The following is a 22963-nucleotide window of genomic DNA, read 5'->3' as shown; positions in this document are numbered from 1 at the left end:
GCATGTCATTCCTATTCTTATATACGGATGTGTTATCTGGAATCCTCTGAGAAAGCTAGATCTTGAACGTCTGGAGATTATCCAGCGGAGATTTGTACGGCAGGTCAGATATAGGTGTGGCGTAGGCAGCGATGCCTTTGAACTGTGCAATGTTAGTGAACTACTCGAAAAATGTGATATTGACTACCTCAGGCGAATCGTCAAGCTGGAGAAATTGTTCGACGAGCTATTCACGCTTCACTCGAGAAATACTCGTCGAGGCTTTGTGTTCTATCCGAAACAGAATGCGCGTTCCAAGCTAGTCAACCACATATACCCGTGGAGAATCAGCTCTGTGATAAATACAACGTAATAAGCTTACCCCCCATCTATTCAGAAATACATGAATAAATGTGTGTCACATCAAAAATTTCGTGTCGGGGACCCATCCTTGTATGCACTCCTCGTGAACTCTGAGCGCAGCTTTCTTGGAAGCGAATGGTTAAGGCTAATAATCCGATTGGACAGCGCGGAGACAATCGAATAATATTGCGGATCATCAGCGATGGGAATCAGGGATGGACAATAGCTTATAGGCCTCGGAGCTCCGCGGAAAAAGAGTAGAGCGAGAAAAAAACACCACGACGATTTGTCTGAATCGAAAGCTCGATTACCCCACAGTTTTTCTCATTGGCTGCTGATTTGTGACGACACTTACGAGAGCGACATGGGGTCCCGGATACGGTGGGAGCTAAATTGACGCTAATGTCGAATAAGATGCCATTCGTCCTATGGGTGACGTACCGGGTCTTTCGTGTTCCCCTGCGTGAACCCCTTCATTCAAGAGTATTTCCCTCGCCTCTCTCTCTGTCGATTTTCGTTTGTCTTCCCGTCGGCTGCGATCTACGGACGCAGCTTTGTGAAGTGAATTCCTCGGAGCAAGCACCCCATGTCTTATGCGGCAGGAAGTCGCTGGTCGGTGCATTTCCGTTGGGGGAGCCGGCTCAGTGGGATGCTTGGCCGCCGGCTGCCATCGGATGTCGATGGAACTCACAACAGCTACGACACGTTTTCACTTAACGTGCTAGACATGGAGCAAGCGCACGGGCAGCTCTTTCTCCTCGTACATGTTGGTTTGTCGAAACGTCTCACTCAGGAGAGAGATTCCGCTAATTTCCGAGATGATTCTTCCCGTTATTGTCATGAACTCCGTCCCATGATGCTTGTAATTTTTCGTGAGAACCGCCGCGGACCATAGCGAGTGAGACTCGAAAAATTCACGCGAAACGCACAGAAGCAAATCAATTAAAAAAATATAATGTGATCCGGACGTCAGAATCCACACAGCTGAGATTCTCGCGCCGGCGCGACCATTTGAGTCGTACGCGTCGATGACCACAGTCTTCTCGTGCACTGCTTTTTCTGACAACCGACCCACGTACCGAGCGATTGCTTGGGTTGTGGGTGACACCTGAGAGAAAAAATCTCATCCCTCCCGAACTTCTCCCCTGTCTCCACCCGCCCGCGAGCCCAAGCGTGAGGATCGATATCTCGTTGTGCGAATCGTTTCAAGTCACCGTCAACCACGCGAGCAGGGCGAACAAGTAATCCATAGCGCCAATTAAACGAGAACGAGCCGACGAAAAGACCGACTGAACCAAAATGGGAACATACTGACCATTTGGTCAGTTTCCTTCGTTAGCGGAAGTAAACTACAATCAGAATTCTCCTCAACGAAAAAGTCTGAAAAACATGTCAACCATGTAGAAATCGCGGAGCGATATTCAAACTTCCAACGAACTCGTATGGCACATATGAACCGGGCGAAGCTCGGAGAGAAAATGTGAGAACCAGAGTTCACTCCGGCACGGTTCTGTGACCAAAGATGCAATTCGCCACCAGTCGCTTTTCACGGCTGCGAAATAACAGCCTTGCTGCCTTCCGAAATGACAGAGCTGACCTCCGCTCGAGACCGCGGACTCAGCAGCAGCGGAGTTTCGACGGCGAGTGTGAGACTCCGTCCCTTCTGCAACTTCCGATAAAACGTATACGCGCCCGATCCTTGACTCATCCTCCATGCATCAGATTCTCACGACTGTCTGTCACATTGAATATTGAAGGCAAGAATAAACACCTCCATCCGATAGATGTGCGGTAATTATGCGGCTCATGCGGTGCACAAACAATAATATTCGCGCCCGCTCGAGCCGGTGTAACGAGCGAATGTTAGTTTCGCACGCGCGCGTCTGAGCCGAGCAAATACGAATGGTCGAACAAAAGGTGCGAATTCCACGAAGGTTTTAGGCGAAAGAAAAATGTATGCTCAACACGCCAACGATCTGCACGAGTGTACCCGTCCCGGGTAATTGTAGACTCCCGGAGACTGCGCATGCACTACCGTTAGAGCCACCAGCTCTATGCAAAGTCCCACGGAGCTGAAGGTGTCACGCACCGGCGTGGAAATGACAGTGCAAAAATGTCGGGAGATCATCGCTGTCGCTTTCTTTCTCGCGTTCGACTTTGAAAGTTCATGACTCCCGGCACTCGGTCCTCCTCCCCCGTGCGCTGTCGCGAATCGTATTATCAAGCAGTTCCGAGATAGAATCGTAAAAACGCTAAAGGCCCTCCAGGTTTCATGTTTTTCGGGCTACTGAGCAAGCGACCGAAGGAATGCTCAAGAGGGAGGCAGCCCCATGACCGAGCTGAGTTGTGCCCGCGCAGGAGTCCTGCGTCGAGCTTATGGACGAAACAGACTGGCAATGCCGGCAGACATTCCGCAAACCTCGAGCCTACCAACTTCCGTGTGGGCGCTCGGGAGGAGAGCTCTCCGGTGGTAATTACGAAAAGAGAGATGCGCTGCCTCGAAGCTGGCGAGTCCTGGCATGAAGTAAGACGACTCTCAAGGAGAAACCTCACAAAGCCGAACGTGATACAGGTAGCGGAGTCTCAGGCGTAAGGCTTCGCGAGTAGCCATTGATTGAATGCTCCCTGTTTGTTTCTAAATCCGCCCTCCTTCCACCATCAAAGCTCATCTATTGAATTGTACAATCACGTAGGTCCCATACACACCACACGTAGGATGGATTGACTGACGAGCAGCACGCCCGGGCCCTTCTATGGCGATCCTAACGAGCTTCTCGACCAGCCTCCGCCGAAGTAGGTATGTACAATGTCGTTTTGTTCGTTGAGTGGATTCGACTTCGCCCGGTGACTTGAGCTCAGTGAGCAGAACTTCCGCTGATACCCTTGTTGAGAAACGGATTCTCCGCGAATCCAGGAACAGAGCCACCCAGTCGTCATATCCATTGTGTTCTCGAAGGCCTCCTCTTCATAACTGTAATGTCTGGACGTTCTACGTTACGCGCAGATGGAATTAACTACCTCAACTGGCCCGCGATATCAGTCCCTCTGCGGCCACGTATGTGGCGTCATCGGAGCTCCCTGCGGTCCGAACCCGAGGCGCTCCTCAAGAACAACTCGGACACCCTCAAGTAGCTTCGAACAGAAATTCAAGATTTGCGTCCAAAGTGAGAAGCCAGTGGTGAGTCCGCACAAGGTATCACGACTCGAGCACCCCGGGTAAGAGCGAAAAGACAGCAGAAGGGTCGAGAAGGGTAGAGAAGGGCGAGAGAACGAGCGAGGGGGAGAGGAGTGAAGGTTCGTCCGTCGCGAAATTGGGAGAACCCACATCGAGTCACAATTGTCGTCCGAAGAGAAGTCGTGCCGTGCTTCTCACTGGTGCGCGTAACACTTTGGGTCGAAAACCAACAGCAAGAAAAAAATCCTACGAAAGGAAAAAAACAATGATGAGAGAAAAATAGAGGAACAACAGCTAAGATTTGTCATCGGAATCCCGACCTGCGCAGGGGGTTTGCCATTGTTGTCGCCTTCGTCAACATCGGAGACGGCTACGGCCGCTCCCATCCATCTACGGACGGATTTTTGAAGGGAAAATGACTCGATGCTCGGACCTGATCGTCATTCGTTCTTTCGTTTGTTCGCTCGTCTTCTCTGTGAACGCCCGCCCGCCCGCAACATCGTGAATTTGGGTGGTCAATCAAAATACAGGTTGTCAACTCGGACAGCGGTTTACCGAGCTCGGTAACAACAACCACGATAACGACAATGAGTTGAGCGACGAGCGCGACAACTCGGAGGACGGCCGAAGCCACCGCAACAACCGTAACCCGAGTGCAGTCTCCATGCAACTGGCCATGGAGGCGCTGTAAGCCAAGTCCGAGCAGGCTTTACCAAGTTCACCAATTACGCGAGATGAAGTCGAAGGCAAGCTGGCGCTGCGCACACTTTGCCAGCAAGGCTGACCCGGTCTTGTATTTGATCGCACTCGTCGCTTACACATTCCGCGCGAATTTCAAGCTGTTTAAAAAAGGAACTTCCTGCCGCTCGTCCACTCTCATCTTCTTTGCTATTAAGTGAATCTCCCCCTAACTCCGAATGGGGTAGAGCAAATTACTTGTTTCGGGGGCCGGTGATGCCTGGTAATCACATGAAGTTCCATGTGACATGCGAACGTCAAGTCCAGACACCATGTCGGTTTCTTGCTGCTTCTGGGTAGCAGTGAGAGGCTGATGTTCCGACCACAGTTACCTTTGTCCAACGGTCTTGCGAGCGATAAAGGCTCCTACCGTGGGGCCCTGCAAGTGGACGAGGATTTCCATGGCCTTACTCTTACGGGTGGGGTGAGATGGAAATATTGCGAGAAGACCGAGAAATATCGACAGTAGACACTAAGCGAAAGTCTCGAGCCAGGGCTGGAGATGATGGATCACGACGCGGCGCCCTGGAGACAGAGTGGTGACACCGTCAGAACGATAGTGCTGCGGACGGGAGCGCCTACCGCCACTATCGCCCGAGGAGGGATAAAAGGTCTCAGATAAACGTGTTTTTAATTGATTCGGGTGGGAAGCACCCTTGTTGTCGAACACGATCGCTCCGAGTTTGCACCTCCTGAGTAGAAATAGTTCGGGAGTTCGCCGGGAAAATGGGCTGTTACAGATCTCCTTGAGGAGCATCTGATCCTCAGCAAGGATTGGACTCGTCCCGAAGTCCCGAATCGACAGCGACAAGGCTCCGAACTGAGAAGCGACTCATCTAGTGATCTTCCGGAGCGACTGCATTCAGTCGTTAGTGCTGTCAGTATCAGCCGGTGCGCTTGTGTTCGTTAGCGACCTGACCTTTGTTTGTTCCACAGGAATAGAGGGTGATCTTGCGTAACGAAACCGGCTTCGGTGAAACATGATCCATTTTTCTATATATGTAGCAGTCAAACCCTCGAGCGGGGGACGAATAGCACAGTCATCAATGCAGTGCCTGACGTTTACATAACAGTGGTCATCGTGTGGGCGCATTCGTCGGGAAGACCTTCTGTCACGGTCAGGGGCAAACAGATGGTCCCTGGGACTTCAATCGAAGGTGACGTGTGAGGATCAACTTTGACGTTCAGGGACGAAGAGGAACATTCATGCTACCCGGGAGACCTGCTGACTGAATCTGGGGTTTATCGGAGCTTTTACGTTCCTTTGAACGAAGGGCAGGAGAAAAGATTTTTTCTCCATGCAAATAAACATGGTGAGTTCGGAATAATGTTGGAACTCTCGGACTCCGCGTCTCCTCTTGTTTTACGCTCTCGTTGTGCCTCCATTCGACCTCGGCTGTCGCTCAAACGATACGGCATACCGAGCAGTTTCGGTGCAGCAGCATTAAAACCCGCCGGCTTGTCCCGCCGACAACGCGTCGGGTCATCTACGTGAAAAGTGTCGATTCAACTCCTTGCGGCGCTTTGTTGTCTCAAGAAATGAAAACATTTTTCTCTCTGTGCTTTTTTTACTGTCCCGCCTCACCTTCACCCATTTCACCTGTCTCCTCGCCAGTCCACGACGCCGATTAAAACTTCTGCTTCCACTTGTGACTCGATTTCCGATTCCAATCTTTTGGCCTGGAACCCTCCTCCGGACCTCGAGACCGACCGATACGGTGTGGCTTTGGATCGTAGCATATATCGGGGAAAGAATGATTCGGATCTTTTTTGTGTTGCTATTCTCGCCTCGTCTTCTGGACCTCGTTCCGTTTGAGCGAGGGATGGGTTTTCCTCGCGCCGATTGGGCACAGGGTTCGCATCTCTATAGATTGTTCATCTAAACCGGATCGCCAAGAGAATCCGGAGAGATCCGAGGTTCCTAAAAAGTCTCCACCGTAGTCAACAGCCGTAGACAATCACATGAATCCACGGACCACGTTTCCATCATGGCTGGACGTTCAATGTAAGGAGACTGCACGCTCCGAGTCTCGCAAAGATGCGAGCGATCGTCGTCTGTACGTCATGAATTTCTGGTTTCTGTTCCGTATCCCCTCTGCTCTGTCTCTCCTGCCGCCTCGCCCTTGCGGACGGTGGAGCCGACCGCCGATGATGTCCGTCCGCTGGCAATCATCTTAAGACTCTTGAGAATCCCCAGTTTCCAAGTCCCGCCACTTCTCAATGTGCCGGTCTCATTGACGGTGGTGAGACGACTTGAAGTGCTTCGCGTATACTGCGGCTGCCAGCGGATTTCGGCTGCGTATTTCGGTTGGCAGCCTCTGAGTCGAACGATACCATTACAAACGAACACACACACAGTTGCCGGAGCACAGCGAGCCTCTCGTTCCGACAGCTGTGATTTAACACGTACTTTTCTCTCTTCTCTTTTTCGTCATCGTCGTCGCCATCGTCGTTCCGTTGCCTCCATTCCTTGTCGTTTCGACCAGTGAATTCTGAACGACACGCTCTGACCCGCACACCATAAACGTCTATCTGATGCAGCTCAAAACCAGTCAGCCAGTCACGAAAAGGGTGGTGAAAAATCACCAAAAATGGACAGAATCGTCAGAAAAAAAAGCAGACGGAAGGGAAAAAGAAGAAGAACAGGTACGATCGCTCTGGGCTCCGCTGATGTTGATGGTGAGCGGCAGAACTCGAGATAGAACCAGGCAGATCTTCGAATCTTCAAGAAGACCACAAATCCCCTCTTATTTATGTATCTCTCCATGCCAAAGGGTTCCCATTGAATGTGTCACGAGCTGAAGCGGGGCGTTCCAAGTAAAATAATGTTTCTTCCGAGACGGTATTCGACTTTCGCGACTCGACCCATCTTCAGCGGGTTCTGTCGAGGCGGTGCATCCTCAGTTCAGTCAATTCCGAACTGGGGGTTGAGCTCCGAGGGGATCGAGTTCCGAGTCCCCCTACCTTGGTCAACTGACGAGTACACCTGTCTGAAGCCTCGAGCGCATTCTCTTTCATTCGATTTTTCGGTGAATGGAGCGATAAATACCTAGTTTTCCACTACGACCCGGCGGCTCCCGCATTAGAACGGAATCAGGCTTTGATAAGCGTCACGAAAGCCGTGAGCAATTTCGTTGTCTCCCTTAGCGATCGTGTGATGTAATAATTCTACCCTGACTGTCGGGTGAGCTCCGCAAGGCTGTTTGGGAGCGATTGAGTCGGTCAGCTGGACTCCCGGAATTTCAGTTGAACTCAGCTAAAAGTTCCCTCTACTCGGTGCAGGGAAATCCGAGCCGTTCGGGAAATCATTGCAGGAGCTCGCGCATCTTACCCGCTTCAAGAATCGTTCCAGCAGTTTCAGGAATTTCTTCCCTATATATATTCCCAGGACTATCTGCCCCCTAGAATTGACCGAGACGAAAGCAGGTAGTCTCCTGCAGATTGGAGCGCTCAGCTCCGATCGGGATTCTAAGCCTGGCTCCGAACAAGTCCGTCGACAAATCTTTAAAAGGGATCGGGGTTCAGAGTTCCTTCAATAATCGTTTTGACGCCGCAACAGTGATCATTCGAGCGTTCCGCATCTGAGAAACGCCTGGTGTATCACAGCGGTTTCGCTGTCTATCCAAGTCTGTGGACGTTCCGTCTTTTACTAATCTTAGCGCACGTCTCCCATCGTCCATCCGTCGCGGTCGGATGTTAGAATCGGAGGCCGTGACGCAGCGACGCGACGTTGGTGCTGGTGGTAGAAAGAAGCGTGAAATTGAACGCCGCCATTTTTGATTGATTCAAGCGAGTAAGTGAGAGGAGGCAGCAGCACTCAATCTCAAAGGTCGCGTACAAATATTTTCAAACGCTCCCCACACACACTCAAATCTTCCACGGAACAGCTTCCTTACTCCCGCCGAAAGGGTTCCCTCTTCTTCTGTCGATTTATCATTCATCCGGTGGTGGACCCCGAACCCTTCGGAGGCACCTAATGTAGGAAATTATGATCATCCCGATCGTTGAGCCGTCTCATCTGATTCCTAGCCGCAATCCGATCGGAGACCGAGACTTTCAGCTCGGAAATTTTTCCGGGGCAACATTTCTCCTCGGACTTGAAGAGGTCTTGCCCTCCCACGCACCTCAGAAAATGGATTCCGTGGAAACGTTCCTGAGTATTTCGAAGGAGGTTGTGGTATTGAGCTTTCTTCGCCGGATCAGAATCATCGTGTGACCTTACGACCTCGCGCATGGACTAGATCGGGTCCTGGTAGCAAACCACTCTCAGACGGAGACTGTCTGGCGCTGCATGATGGAGACATTTGCGGCGAAGGTTCGAAATAAAGTTTCGACGCCTCGTTTTTTTGGTCACACCATCGCCACATCACGATTTGAGCACCAAAAACGAACTGGGAGCGAGCAAGTGAGTGAGTGAGTGAGCCAGTCGGCGGCCGGCTGACTAGTCAACCAACAAGGTGGACAACCCGTGGCAGGCAGGCAGGCAGCATTCACGAAGCAGATGCTCATACACTCCACCCTGTATCGCTGCCTTGTTGGGACTAACACCGTTTTCAATGCTGCAGTCACTGCCGCATAGTGAAGGCTCATTTTAACGCTTCATGTCCATTACATTCAAATGCAAACAAGGGAGCCCACACACGTAAGTCGCTTATATACGCACGAGCTCGATACATGAGCACCCATAAGATATACAGGGCACATAGGGCTCACAAAACTTCGCGTTTTTCTCTCGTTCTCCAGCTGTCGATGATACCAAAAATTAATGAGGTCCTGCTGATCCAGATGTAATTTGTCAGGACAGATCTTATCGTGAAGATCCTCCCGAGTACTGTCCTGTCGCAGGGCCGACATGGAATTCGGGTGCAAGTCGTCGTTCCCTCGTTCCATGATAGAGCTCCGAGCAATCGTATTCTATTTCGGCCGTGAATGTTTACCCCCGATGGCGTGTTTGGAGAGGAAGCATATCGGTGAGGAATTGAGGTATCTCACATGTATACGGCACACACGCGTGTACTGGATCCAGAGGGATATTTATTATTCAACAATTGATATAGAACCTACACGGTCGGCGGCAGCGGCGTTCTGCTTTCATGCTCGACTGGGGCTCGACTACACGTTGTGATCGACAACTGTGAATGAATTGCATTTCACAGTCATCATTAGCGTTGTACCTTTTCTATCAGACGTCGTTCGATCGGACCCAAGGACGAAATTTCACGAGACTGGGACTCCAATTTTCCTGCTGTCCCGCGGCGAAAATTGATCCCGAGCAAATTCGATATTCAGGGTGAGAGATTATGAATGAGCTCATCCGTCGAGGCGGACTCGATTGGATTCGTATTTCCAGAATCTCTCGATGATTCTCGAGTCTTGATTTCTTCGAAGACTCATTCAGACTTCGAGACTTGAGGGAGGGAGATTAACTTCCCTGGCATTCATCGGGAGTATGCATAGAACTCGTGCGACAGAAGTAGATTGAAAGACGACAGGGGTGGTCAATACAGCTGCTCCAGCCGCCATCGCATTTGTTGTTTTTCGAGTCGAAATCAATGGAGCATACTACACAGGTTGTATCAAAACGAGAGAAGTTTGCTCGACCGGGAGAGGGAGTGGAGGTAAGCAGGGAAATACGGGTCGCGGAAGGGACAGCTGAAGGCGAGACAGGAGGAATAGATGGCAGATTGCGCTAGCTACATAGATGCTCCGACTGCTACTCCGTAGTAACTGAGAACGAGAGTCGCATAAAGGGGGTCGCATCTCATAATTGAATTCCGTGATGCTAGCTCGTGACAGCTGTCTCCTGAATCACCGACTGGTTCGGCATCCGAGCCCGGACTCCTTCTCCGACTACTCGGTACGCCTGACTGTCTGCGACATGTCTGTCTGAGAGTACGTTTGCTAATTCTCCTCAGGGAGACATTGATTTTGGATACCTCTCCTCAGAGGCTATCTTTCATCCGGCAGCGATAGTTCCTTGTCTTCCTACCAGGCTCCGCTGTTGATTCATGGAGATCGTGAGAATGGATCGGAACTTATCAACCTTCGGGAACACACTCCACACCAATCCCGCAAACGAGGCGGAGAATCGGTGGAACGCATGGCGCCCACTCGCAATGGTCCAAAGATTTTCCGCTCCTCTTTCCTTGATTATCCTCCATTACAATTAAAATATTACTTTTAGGGAAAAAAGAGTGTGCTGTTTTCCTTGAATTGAGTTGCCGGACCCTGAGGGTGAGGGTCATTGTCTGGACACCGTCATTCTCCGATCATTCCGTCTTGAGAACGACTGAATTTGTCGACGAGTCATCCGACATCGGAAGCGGTATATCTGATTGTGTTCTTTGTTTCGCCATCTCTTGGGTCAACAAGGAGGCAACTCAGTAACCGAGAGAGCAGTCGATCCATCGACCGATCGAAGCTCTGTGCTCACTAGCTGGCCAGCCGGCCGGCCGAGCCTTCGAGCGGGCCAGCCTCCCGCTGGCTGATCCTATAACTCTCATTAGGCAGTCGAAGCAAAATGAAGATGACTGTAATCCGAGAGTGATCAACTCGTCAGAAAGCACCGCAAGGCCCGTCTCGTCGTTGTTCTATCTTTATTCCTCTCATGGCGTTCTTCTGTCTCCCTCTCGCTCGATATATATCCATGTCTGCCACCGCCGGCAAAAGCCGGCAGTTTAGCAGGAGGGTGAGCTAGAAGGCCAGGCGAGCAGTCGAGATGGGCAAAACCCGGCAAGCCGAGGAAGTTGGTTCGCTGTCTTCAAATGTGGGGAGACCGCTCGACACCGAGGGAGAAAGGCTCGGCATCAGAGGAGCACAATTCATATCTCAGAGCTGACGAGTGAGGAGCCTTGAACCGCCGGTCCCGCGGCCACTCTCTCCGAATGAGCCCAAGTCGGAGTCAGTTCCAACGCCGCGCCGTAGGGACGATGGGTGCATCTGCCCTAAAGTATTTTCCTTATCAGTGAAATATTCTTTGCCCCGTGGGGCAACTGTAGCGACCAGGGATACAATTGTGGGTATGAAACCGTTCCATTGAATGCTTCGGGGAAAAAAGGGGAGCAGCCAAGGCGAGAGAGAATACGACGGAGCATCATGGGTGGGATTGGGGTGTAGACGAGCTTTCGCTGAGCAAGAACCTGAGATCGGTGACTGAAGCTCTGCGGAAGGGGAACGCTTCTGATTTTTTCCTTCCACATGCACATCCTTTGACAATACGGAGGAAGACTCAACGAGGATCGTCGCTCTGCGTCCAGCCATGATTGACATCGCTTGAAATATTCTTATGAAAGGAGAAAAAAACGCAGCCTCATCGTCCGATAGATCGGAAGAGGTGAGAAAATCGGAGTGCGAATCAAGTTTGCGACGTGTTCTCTGAGTGGTGAGCCATACGGAGTCGATCGCGCCCGAGCTCCGAAACAAACTAGGCTGAGCAATCGAGTGACAGCGGCAGAATTGCAGCGGGAGCTGCGTTTTGATAAGCAAGATAAACGAACTCAAATGGAAAAATGCCTGTCGCTGCTACCTTGGCGTAACAGATGTGGGCAAGAGAATGAATTCAGGAAAGTGCGCCAGGGGTGAGGAATAGAATTGAATGAGCGGAGTGGGGTGTACGAGTGGGGAGCTCTCTGCGCAGCTCCTGAGGTTTCTCCATCCGGGAATCCGGCGAAGGATGAGGGTCCTCCACGATTCTGGTCTACAATCAGATCCAGCAAGATACCAGAGTCCCAGACATGGACGAAGCCTCCATAAAAGAGATTAGAAGCTCGGGAATCTATCGATTTCTCTTCCTCAGCTCAACTCTTCTGGACCACCTATGGCCGAAAGCAATGTTTCTCACTGCCTCAAGATCGGGAGCCCTCTAAAAACTACATTTACGTCGCTCACCTAGGGGGTCGTGCCTGCTATGGGCAGACACCATATGATGGTTTGAAGGGAGGAAAGAAAACACTCTTCGGTCGAGCTACATGATGAGCCACCGGCGGTGAACTAACAACCAGGAAGAAAACCGCAGCTCTCTTGGTCTCCCCACCCAGCGCGCAGTAGCTCTCGTTCCGGTTCACGTTGGTGTCACAGCCCGGTGACATCATGCACATTAAGCCCGATTCACTTGTCTCTCTGGCATATTCCTCTGACGGACTCTATCGGGACTTTCTAGAGTCCCGGCTGCTCCATCTACGACATCATTCATTCTCTTTCAGTGACCCGGTCTCGGAAATCCTCATTCTTACTGAGTGAATATTTCCAAGGAGCCGCTCGGATACTCACCTGGAATAAGAAAGTAAAAACAACTCGTATCCGAGCCGGGAAATGGTTCCGTCAAGTAAGGAAAGCATATCAACTCTCGCGGTATGAGATCACGGACGGAGTCAATATTTATTTCCTCTAGGATACATCAGAGATGTGTTTGCCTGTGACAGACCTCGCTTGTGAGTATCATATCATGAGGTGTGCGGAAGTACCACGCCCTAGTTGTCAGAGCTGGCAATTAGCTCCAGAACAGCACAATATAGACTCTGGCTTTTTACTTCTTTATTCGGTTGTCCCTTCGCTCAATCTGACTGAGCGAGTTTTTCGTTGTTTCGGACGAGATTGTGCACAAAAGGGGAAAGAGGATCTCAGGACGAGTTCGACGGTCACATGAGTCGTCACAGCATTTGAATTGAATATCTCCGATGAAGGTTGTCGCTCCGAATGTGCAACAGCTGGTGAATGCTCGCCGCGCCGAACGAAAGTGAGAAACAGCGGTACGATGCCGGAGACGGCCGACAAACTTGACACGCTTCACAATGTTGTCCGCGAGACATATCCGTCGGAGTAACGGGAGGCGATTCCGCTGGTCTCGAACAAGCCGTCGGAGCGACTTCGAGCTCTCGTGCTGATGATGAAGGTGCGGCGAGAGAGGAATCAGAAGTCAAGGTTCCTCTAATAGCTCAGCTGTGCTTGGATTTCCAGGGCTGCTCGATGGCTCGCGGGAAGTTGGATCTCTGGCTGATCAGGTATCAAGTCCGAGGTGGGAGAACGCCTCCATCAACCCCTCCATAGGCTTTATCTAGATTGAGGATTAGTGGAGTGAATGTCATTAAATGATAACCGAGCTAATCGCGAAACGACAGAGCAACAGAGTTCCGATCTCAGGGACGTTTCGAGTTATCAATTTAAATAGCTTCGAACCCCAGATCCCAGATTAAACTGACGGTAGCAGGGCATCGGATTCTCGAATACTGAAATCGCACGTTCGGTGATGCCTGGTCAGAATAATCACGGGGAGAGAAGCGGAATATACTCAGATTACATTGTGTTTTATTGGAGCTGCCTTGAAAACAAATTCATTCCCTTCCGCGGAAGCCGACGTTCCAACCCGTAGCCTGTGGAGTTGAGAGAGTAGTGATGGCTGCCATTATATTGGAAACTTTCATCAGAGAGAGCCGAGCCTGGCCACCTGAGCGGTCCTCCCAAGAGCCATCGATCTTTTCCGGCGTGCACAGATATAAGCAGCAATCATCTTGCGGTATCTCGAGAGGAGTTCGAATCCTCGGGGCACATCGTGACCGATAGGTCGGTGTCAATAGTTCGGCTTCGAAATAGACTCTCCATTATGAGATTTCATTCTCTGTTAGGCAACGATTTCGATATCGAAAATGTCACATTTTTCCGGAAATTTCATCTCGAATCTCTCTCTCAGAGAAGGTTCCAAAACAATTTCCGGTGATTTTTGTAGAGGGCTTGTCGTGGAGCGCCGCCTCCGATTAAAGCGGGCCCGTTCCGCAACACATTCAACCTGAGCGCATCGTTTAGCAAAGAAGGGAAAAGTCCCGGAGTCAACTGTCTACACCGACTACTATGTTCGGGTTCAGCGTGGGCGACGCTCAAAGCCTAAATACCCAAACGCCCCCTTCAACGTCATTTAAATGCAGTTCCTTCTTCAAATCTTTTTAGGATCTTTTCCCTTCAAGACAGAAGATGTCGGTGTGATGAGCCGCGCATCAGAGCCCTTCAACTCAATCAAATTGATCGGAATTGTTTTCAAAGTCCGAGAGACTCTTTCCCTCTGCCTTGAATCCGGCTCCTTTCACCCGAATTCTCTCGCCCTCCCACCTGATTTCAGCGAAGAAAATTCTCCGGAGTATCTAAAGCTTTCGGGGAGCTCGTCATCGGCTTCTTCAGCTCTTTAATCATCTGCCAGTACTTTCGGTACTATACAGGGCATTCGTCGGTCCGTGAATCGGATGCTCCGCTCAGATTCTCCGCTTCTGCATCTCAAAATTCACCTGCCGTGAGGTAGTCAACGATTGTCTTGGATTCCATCATCACACGCAACGGACGAGGGATACAGATCACTCACGTTAGAAACCGTTCCGATCCGTACGAAACCCGCTGAGCGAGATGAAACCGTTGGAGAAAAAAAAGCTCAAGCAATGGCTGACTGCTGATTTGACTGGAAAGCTATTCCTACGAGTACTTCTGAAGACAGAAATCTTGGCTTGAGGGGTTCTGTCAACTCAGCCGGTGGTCGCCATCACCCTCCGACCGGCCTTGCCGTCAATGATTGTATTCCCGACCGTCCCCATAATTAGTCGATCCTTCTGTCTGAACTCGCTGGACATCGATCGATTGATCAGTTGCTTGACCGGCTGATGATGTCACCGATGACAGAAACACTGCGAAATCGTGTGCTACCTTCAATCAGATACATGGCATTCCCTTCGAGATAAACGTTCATTTGAAGCTTCTGTTCTGGTGATCAACACAGTCATCAAAAATAAATTTTGAGCGATTAGACAGCGTTATTGCACGACGTGAAGATCCGCGATGAAACCCTCAGATCGGCTGGCTGTCTTCCTCCCCGTCCGTCGATTAGACCTCTCGTCAATCAATCGATCAAAGTGGTCACGATGTCTATTAAGAGCTATTTCATTCCGTCATCACACGGTGGTCGGAATTTATGTATGAGAGTGAGTATGACTTTCAGCGTGGGACCTCGTCTGTAACTATACTTTGCATGAACAGACATGGAAGTGAAGACAGGTGTTCGTCATCAAGTGCCCACTACTCGGATTAACGGCGTCCATGTCAAGGTCTCAACGCGACCAGCGCGCGTCTCAGCTGTGGATCGACTCAGATAATTATTCGCTCAGCCTTCGATCGGAGGGCTTCTTCAGATCGATCTCCATATCATCAGCTCCTGGCATTGGCGAGGGTGGATAGTTGTTAAAGAAGACGAAAAGGTTCTCCTGGTGAACGAGGTAAGAGCTTCTCGGAACTATCATTTGACCGCCTGGTTCACGGGCGGATATTTTGAGGCACCTACGGATTCGTTCGGCTCTGGGAGTCCTTTGAAAGGCCAAGCGAGTGAAGCGAGAGAGCGAGAGAAGAAGCTAAACGTCCCAGCCGAGGAGGGAGCGCGTGGCTGGCGAGTGTTGTCCGAGCCAAAAACCGCTCGGGTCAATCTTCTAACCTCTACTAACTCGTCACTGATTTATATGATCTAATGCTTTCCCTCTCCGTCAGTCAGCGCGGCCACGTTGCCTCTCTGGAAAAGGCTTGCCGGTGCTCTGAAACAACGGCTTGCCGTTGTAAGGAAAATGTAACATTCCTAGAGACTGAGCTCTGGTCAAAATCTCTGTGAAGCACACGCGCTCCAAGAGAAGCACAATGCTCGCATGATGATCGTATGGCTGAGTCCTCGGCATCATTTAGTATGTCTCACTCAGAAGAAATTCACACAACTTGAGAGAGGACCGCGGATTCCATTCACCTGGCTCCCTATTCGTGGGTCGGTGGAAGCGGGATGCAGTCAACTCATCCGAGTGCGTATGTGAACACCACGGTACCATGTGGGAGTCGGGCTGCTGATGCTTCCGCGGCTGTTTTCAGAGATTAGAAAACAGACCCGCTTTTTTCTCTCAGACCAGAAACCGAATCCGCCGGGGAAAACGAAAGGTGAGCAGACACATCTCGTGTGTTTCCGGCTGAATGTGATGCTGATGCGACCTTTACTCTTAATGCTACTCAATCACCTCCGAAATTTCCACAGACAACTCTGTTCTAAGGTAAACACTCGGTGAGAGCGTACTCATGCTGGCGGTCGTATCGAGAAATTCCGTTCAGTGACGACTGCAGTACAAATAAACAAAGCGATGAGCGAGCAAGCGAAGGGAACTAGAAACTAGTTTCCGAAGTATTCGCAATACCGGTCGTGGATTTTTCGGTTGTTCGCGGAGAGTTCGAATTCCGGTGTCGCCACCAATGACGCTCGTCGGGATGCGTATGGAGCTCTCTGCTAAGATCCAGAGCTAATGAAAAAATACGTATATTCGCTCGCTTACCAAGTGACGCCCGAGCCGGATCCAACATCTCAGGGTGAATGGGACCCTAACCGAAAGTTTGACACGTTTTCGATATTTATTCATTACCATCGAGTCATGGATTGGTAGTTCCCTGATCCTCGCCAATCCGTATATTTTGAGAATTTCAACCATTCTTAGATCTCACCGTTGTGCAGTAACCTAAAACCTCACCGCTGAGATAGCCCCAAGTCTGCGGGACTGACAGCTTATCGAATTCTTCGATTTGCTTGCCATCCTCTCGCTCAACTGGACGCTGTCGCTGCAGTGTTGAAGGCTCTCCTGTGCCACCACACAATCTCGATAATTACACGGTATACAGTTAACGATTAGGAGGTCTTGCGGTTTCAGCTGTTCGATCCCACTAATCGAACGTGTGCAGTGTCTCCAGGACGTAATTCTATATCCTCTTGTTTTTCTGAATCTTGATCACACTCGCTGTCTTGCTCTCGACGTTCCAGGGCTTCGGAGGAAGAAGGCTCGACCGGGAGCTATCGGCTGCTGTTTCGCGCATCCCAAACTTTTCCGCTCGGATCGCAGACTCATCAATTTCACATAAAATGCGTCGTCAACGTGTTGAACGACGTCGAGCACCGACCCAGTACGACTTTTCTCTCCACGGGAAGCGATTTCCCTCCCGTTTTCCATTCTGTCCGGGGTCAGCCAGAGGATTCGTCCGACTCCGTTAGGAGAGATCCTCTCAACTGGTTGATAGCAGAAATAATCTCTCGCGGTGATTATTTCAATTTCGAGCGGTCTGTCAACTTCCCAAGAAATCACGCCTAGTTCCTGCGAGACCCCAGGCGGTGCTCGCCGTGAGAAATTAGTAGCAAGGCACGGGCTGAGGTCGAGAGCTTGTTTCTCCGTTTTAAGACGGATCGATACGCATTTCAAGCGATGAGCGTTTGTCGATGTCGGGCTCGGTCTCTGGAGTGAGAGCAACTCCGCGTTTTCCGACCCCCTTTTCGACGGAGACGAACAGTGCTTCCCACAGATGATATTCCGACCGGAACAGAGCTCGGAATCATCCCCTGAACGATCGTTTTTCCATAGCAGCTCAAGACAAATGGATCATCAGGCCTAAAGAGAGGAAAAATAATTCCTCTGCACTGTCATAGTAACTCGAGAGACAATGAACTCTCCAGAGTATATGGATCATCCATTGAGTGCCCAACGCCCATGCTATTCTGGAGGTTTTTGGGTGGTACAGCACACTGTTGCACTCCTGAGCCACTGTCGAATGATTGATGCCCTAATTGTTTTCTTGGTCCGTTACAGAGTGGAGGTTAGTTTCCAAAAACCCTAGATAGTCAATTCGTTATGCCTTGGAATCAAAAAGTATGACCTTGAGACAAAAATATCGGCTCAGTTTCTGCAGCTCCTACCCAGAAGCGGTGAGTGCGGCGCATGAATAATCTACGGGCAATTAGTGACAGTTCTCGGAGCTTGCATTCAATCCCCCAGTCAGCTGAAATTGCAAACCGATCCAAGGGGAGGATCGGAGCGCGACTCAAAGGAGGACCAGGAAGGAAGAACTGGATGAGAGGCTAAGAAATGAGCGAGAGAAAGGGCGAGACGCGACACACGCTATCATGACCGCTCAGATCGCATGTGTTTTATTCATCATCCACAATGACAAGCAACATCTATGGGCGTGGAACGTGTCGCAACACACAGACCTGCATACAGCATACGGCTTGTACACACATTGGAACAGACTCGCGCAAGTCTACGGACAGCCGGCGGGTCACAGGGCTTTAGAAATGATTACTTGCTGCGGTCGAGACTTCGACCGCAGCCGACAAGAGTCCCGACGCACAATCTCGGATCAGCGCTCCATGAATCCCGCAGCGATCCAGCTGCCTTCAATTTGATAATTGAAAGAAAAATTATCAGATGAATGACTGATTGCGCCATTATCCAACCATATCGGGAATCTCCGCGGCGTGGCACTCCTTTCAAAGGGAAGCCCGAGGCGCCGAGCTGAGACACCCTGTCTTCGCCCAGTACCCGATTCATTGCGGAGCTTTCACTTTGCTCGATACCCGATCAGTGAATAAATCAACGCCAATCAGCCCGGCATGGTGCCTCCGCTCCGGTGCGGCTATCAAAAGCGTTCTCGAGCCGACATGCAGTGAGAAACTCTTTGAAAGGTGACTTGGATTTTGTTTATGCTATTTCTGATCATTTATTCGCACGCGAAACTCCTTGCGATCTGTGGCTCCGCACATCAGGGTCATGCGGGAGGCCACTCCTGTGGAGGAGTACGCTGGCGCTACCCGCAGGTATGGGATCAGATTTATGACTCTCAGAATGGCCAATCCCAATTCAAAACTCCTCCGAGAATCGGAAGAGACGCCGAGATGTCGTATTCTAGGACGCAGCTTTGATCCGAAGTTGTAGCAGTGGCGGGAAGAAACTCCAACGCCTCACGCAGTGTCAACAAATATCAATGAAGAGCTCGGAGGCCAAAAATCTTTCAAGATCGCCGCCCCAGGTCCGAAGTGTCGAAGAGAGAGGCAGGGCGGACGCTTAAAATGGTAATTTGATTAGATCCCGAAAATTTGATTCGACACGGATCGGCCTCATTAGAATACGAAGATGAAAACAGGGCCCAAATTCCTAAGCGGGGAATCATCTTGACATCTCGAATGAAAAGAAGGATCTCCACGTCACGGTCGATTCACTCGTTAAACTGCAAGATTCCTGGCTTCCCGGCGTCCATGAGTGACTCCGGCCGCTTTGAGGCACAGTACGGAGCATGCTCGAAAAATAGTTTTGGATAACGACGCAGACGCGGAATCTGTCAGAAAATTATGGTGAAAAGAGAATTGGTGGGCGTGCATCCGTAATGAGTTCAGCACCCGGTAAATGAGAGTGTCTAACGAAGGGAGGGGAAGACGAAAATTTGTCGAACGCTCCGTCGAAGCATCTGCTGTTCTTTGCCGATTTCGGGGCTCTGACTAGAGGGAGGACTTGATACTCCGGAATTCATCGCGCTCGTGGGCGAAACAGCTGAGCATTGGTCAAAGAAGAGCGCGAGTGATTTCGAGGCCTCGATCGGAGGGGAATTCGGGCGAGACTCGAGAGTCGAGAGGAACGCGTCCCACAAAACCAAATCACGAGATTTCGGGCTGAGATCACCAGGCCCGTGCCCCGTGAACCGGAATCGGATATTGTTCGAGCTAGGGAAGGGGAACTGACAACTCATGTGATGACCTTGTGAGCAGATGATTCTTGTCTGATTCATGATTTACCTCGATGTTGGTAATCCGAAAGCGTGCGCATCCGCTCGCGGAATACTTGTTGGAAGTAAAGACATGGGGATAGGTGAAAGCCGCTGTCATCCGCCTATTAGGGAGAAAGACAGAGAACAATTCCAGGAACATGTGTTCAACATTAATCCTTCAACTTTTCCCCTCGTTCTTTGCCAAGCTCCCGTTTCTCGGTCTTGTTCCGCCACGGAGAACGTGACATGCTCATGGCTCATCGACGTCTGTGGCGGTTGAGAGCCCGGTCGCTCTTCTTTCATGGTCGTGGGCGTTATCAAAAAAGTGTGAAGCTTCTCTAAGCTGAAGCTTTTTCAAAACCAAATATCCATTAAGGTCATCTACGAGAAATTACGTGCGCGATGACTCTTGAATCAAGGGCTGTCGCGTTTCCGAAATTTTTCGTTTCGCGTCGAGTCCCAGAACATAGATGCCCACGCGCCACGCAAATACTCGCCCGCCCCCGATGACTGGATCCAAGAGTTTGGACCTTCCTAGATTCTCTTGAGGAACGCAAATTCGACGTAGAAGCTCGAATTCCAGTCAATTGCCAGGATTCGATAGTCGACAAGAGCTTCGCTGATGTGGGAGCATAGGCATCCTTCGAGACACTCAGTGGTCGTCGGCCACCACCGCTCGACGGAACTTTCATCGGTACTCATTTATTCACGGAGCTGCTCCTTCGACGATCCGTCCGCGAACTTGTCTATCACTCACGTTGAAACGATTCTTCTCCAGGCTGAGCAGAATCCGCGCTGATCCTCAGAACTGCACAGAGCCCTCCATGGACCGAAAGGGCCCATATCAGAAACGCGAGCACTGAACGGATATCCATAGTCATTTCGAGCGATACCCGTCAGACGTCATGACGGAGAAATCCGTTGGAAATTCGCACGTTTCAATCCACATCCTGATCACATCCTGACTCGCAGACCAACGAGTTCGACTGAGCCGCGTTGAATCCACAGCACTTGGTGGCTTGCTACCCTCTCTCAAATGGGAGAGGGCCCCGGTGGCGAGCGCAGGGCTCAGGACCACGCGACAATGACTGTGTGCATTGTTCAATACTAACTACGAATTGAAGCTATATCGATCGAGGATGCCGAACCATGGTTTCAGAGATGCTTCACCATCCCGCATCGAACTTCCGCAACCATTTTCTCGGCCGGACATACCGAAGGGATCGATGGAAAATTCAGACACCACGAAACCGATCGGAAGACACCGTCCAAAAAGATACGGAGACGATAACCTGAGTACTGTTGACTGATGATAATCTGAATCACTGATTATTGGGAGAAGTTCGGCATTCAAGCTTGCAATCGGCAATCGAGTCTAGGCTCCGTGGGCGGCATCCAAGCTGACCCGTATCCACCTGTTCTGAAGTGAAATTCTTCTGCATGACGATTCATGTTCCAGCATCCGGTGAGAAGCAGGCACACCGTTATTCACGTTTTTCATGCATCATCAGGTGCTTCCCTGATGACTAATCGCCTGTCAGGACTCAATCGAGGCTTCCGAGGGTATTTTGCCGACTGCGTTGGAGATGATACACGGTGTGAAAATAAGGGAAGGTACTCCGAGCTCTCACCGCCTCCAACGGCATCACGGATCTCTTAAGGACCTCGCGGGTTGGTTGAGCCGCAGTCCTGACGTCTCAAGCATCTTATGTGGATGAGGCCGAAATCCGACGGTGATGCTGAAACTCGTAGGCGAGCTTTTGTTGCCAAAAATGTTTATCTTCTGTCCGGCAACTGTCCATCCCATCTGCTGACAGCCGCGACGTAACAACTCCAAGTCACCACGTAAGTCGGCAGAAACCAAGTGGCAGGAGCCGCCAACAGAAACCCAAAGGTTTTTGCTTTACGTTACGGTGTGTTCAGCGGAACAGGTTTTCATTCTTTCTCTATTTTCGCTGTTTTTTTGTCCATGTCGTCTTTGAGGGTTTTCTCTGACGTATGAGTTTTTCAAATGTATCTGTGTTCGATTCTATGCGCTTCCAAATGCGCGCTGAGGTGCGTAACTATGACCGTGGGTGTTAACAAAGGCGAGAGATTAATGACCGGCTCTCGGTACAGACTGTTTATTTTGTTTGCTCCGAGGTTTTCGAATACGGCTGACTTTCCTGTCGACAAGCGAAGATTCCTCGTTCCGGTGACCACCTCGACGCTCCCCTGGCCTGCGACTGCCCCTCGCGCCATGTAGGAGATTCCCAGACCTGGTTTCAGTCTGGTTAGAATTATCGTCGAGGGCAGACGCAATGAGCCCCAGCATCCCCGGAGCTCGCAGTTCGAACGTGCGCGCCTCCGTGCAGAGTTGCTGTTCGGTGCCGAAACGGCGGAGGTCGCAGCCAATAGCTGAGAGGTCTGATAAGAGAATGAATATCCTGGATACTCTCATCTCGTGTGGGTCTACCGATCGCGAGCTGCAAAGCTGGTGTGAGAAAGCGCTCCAAACAAGGATTCGAATTTTTTGGGGGAGAAAAACACGGAGAAACAATGAGTATCCAGTCAGCCGGATTCGAAGATGAAATCGCTTGATTGCGTCCGAAAACTTTGAGACATATCTTCCATCGCTGTCGTCTTTCTTGTTGTCGTCTTCGTCACTTCTCAGCGGGCGATAGGAGAGGCTGCCCGAGGATCTTCGCAAGCGTTTTTGCTGTCGACTCAACCAACCGCAACGGATTGTCTTACGGGATGAACCAAAAAATACGAGGCTTTGTCGCTCCAGGGACGCCGGACTCCAGCTTTGTGTCACAATAAGTCGATTTGCCATCTCGGACCCTGCTCTAATTCCCCATTATCTCAATCGAGAGCGTCTGTCACTCTTGTTCACTCAGAAAGCAGAGTTTCGACCTCGAGATGTATTGCGGAGCCAGGGTGTGCTTTACGACTGTTCGCAATGATCGAGTGGATTTTTTGTGCGGCTCAATCTTCCATGCGGGCCTAGATTTCCCGAAAGCTTGTGCATCGAGACTTCTCCGGAATGGATACCAGGCGATGTGGCGCTCTGATTCCTGTTCGGCTACCCGCGACACCCTGTCGAGAGGTCTTTCAGGTACAAATCTGTCAATGCCAACATAAACAGTCGAG

General features: G+C 50.7%; 1 protein-coding gene across 1 annotated transcript in view; it reads right to left on the bottom strand.

Moving 5' to 3' along the window:
* The window catches only part of LOC100907934 (uncharacterized), a 47379-nt gene extending 26560 nt beyond the window's left edge, over positions 1-20819 (bottom strand). Inside the window, exon 1 of the mRNA XM_029111057.1 lies at positions 20589-20819. Within this exon, the coding sequence (XP_028966890.1) occupies positions 20589-20712 (124 nt within the window). The 5' untranslated portion in view covers positions 20713-20819. The remainder of the gene's footprint in view (positions 1-20588) is intronic.
* Between the last annotated feature and the right edge of the window lie 2144 nt (positions 20820-22963).

Source organism: Galendromus occidentalis, unplaced genomic scaffold, assembly GCF_000255335.2.
Source record: "Galendromus occidentalis unplaced genomic scaffold, Mocc_1.1 scf7180000077213, whole genome shotgun sequence".
In the NCBI taxonomy this organism is placed as follows: Eukaryota; Metazoa; Arthropoda; class Arachnida; order Mesostigmata; family Phytoseiidae; genus Galendromus; species Galendromus occidentalis.
This window is presented reverse-complemented; position numbering and strand designations above follow the sequence as displayed.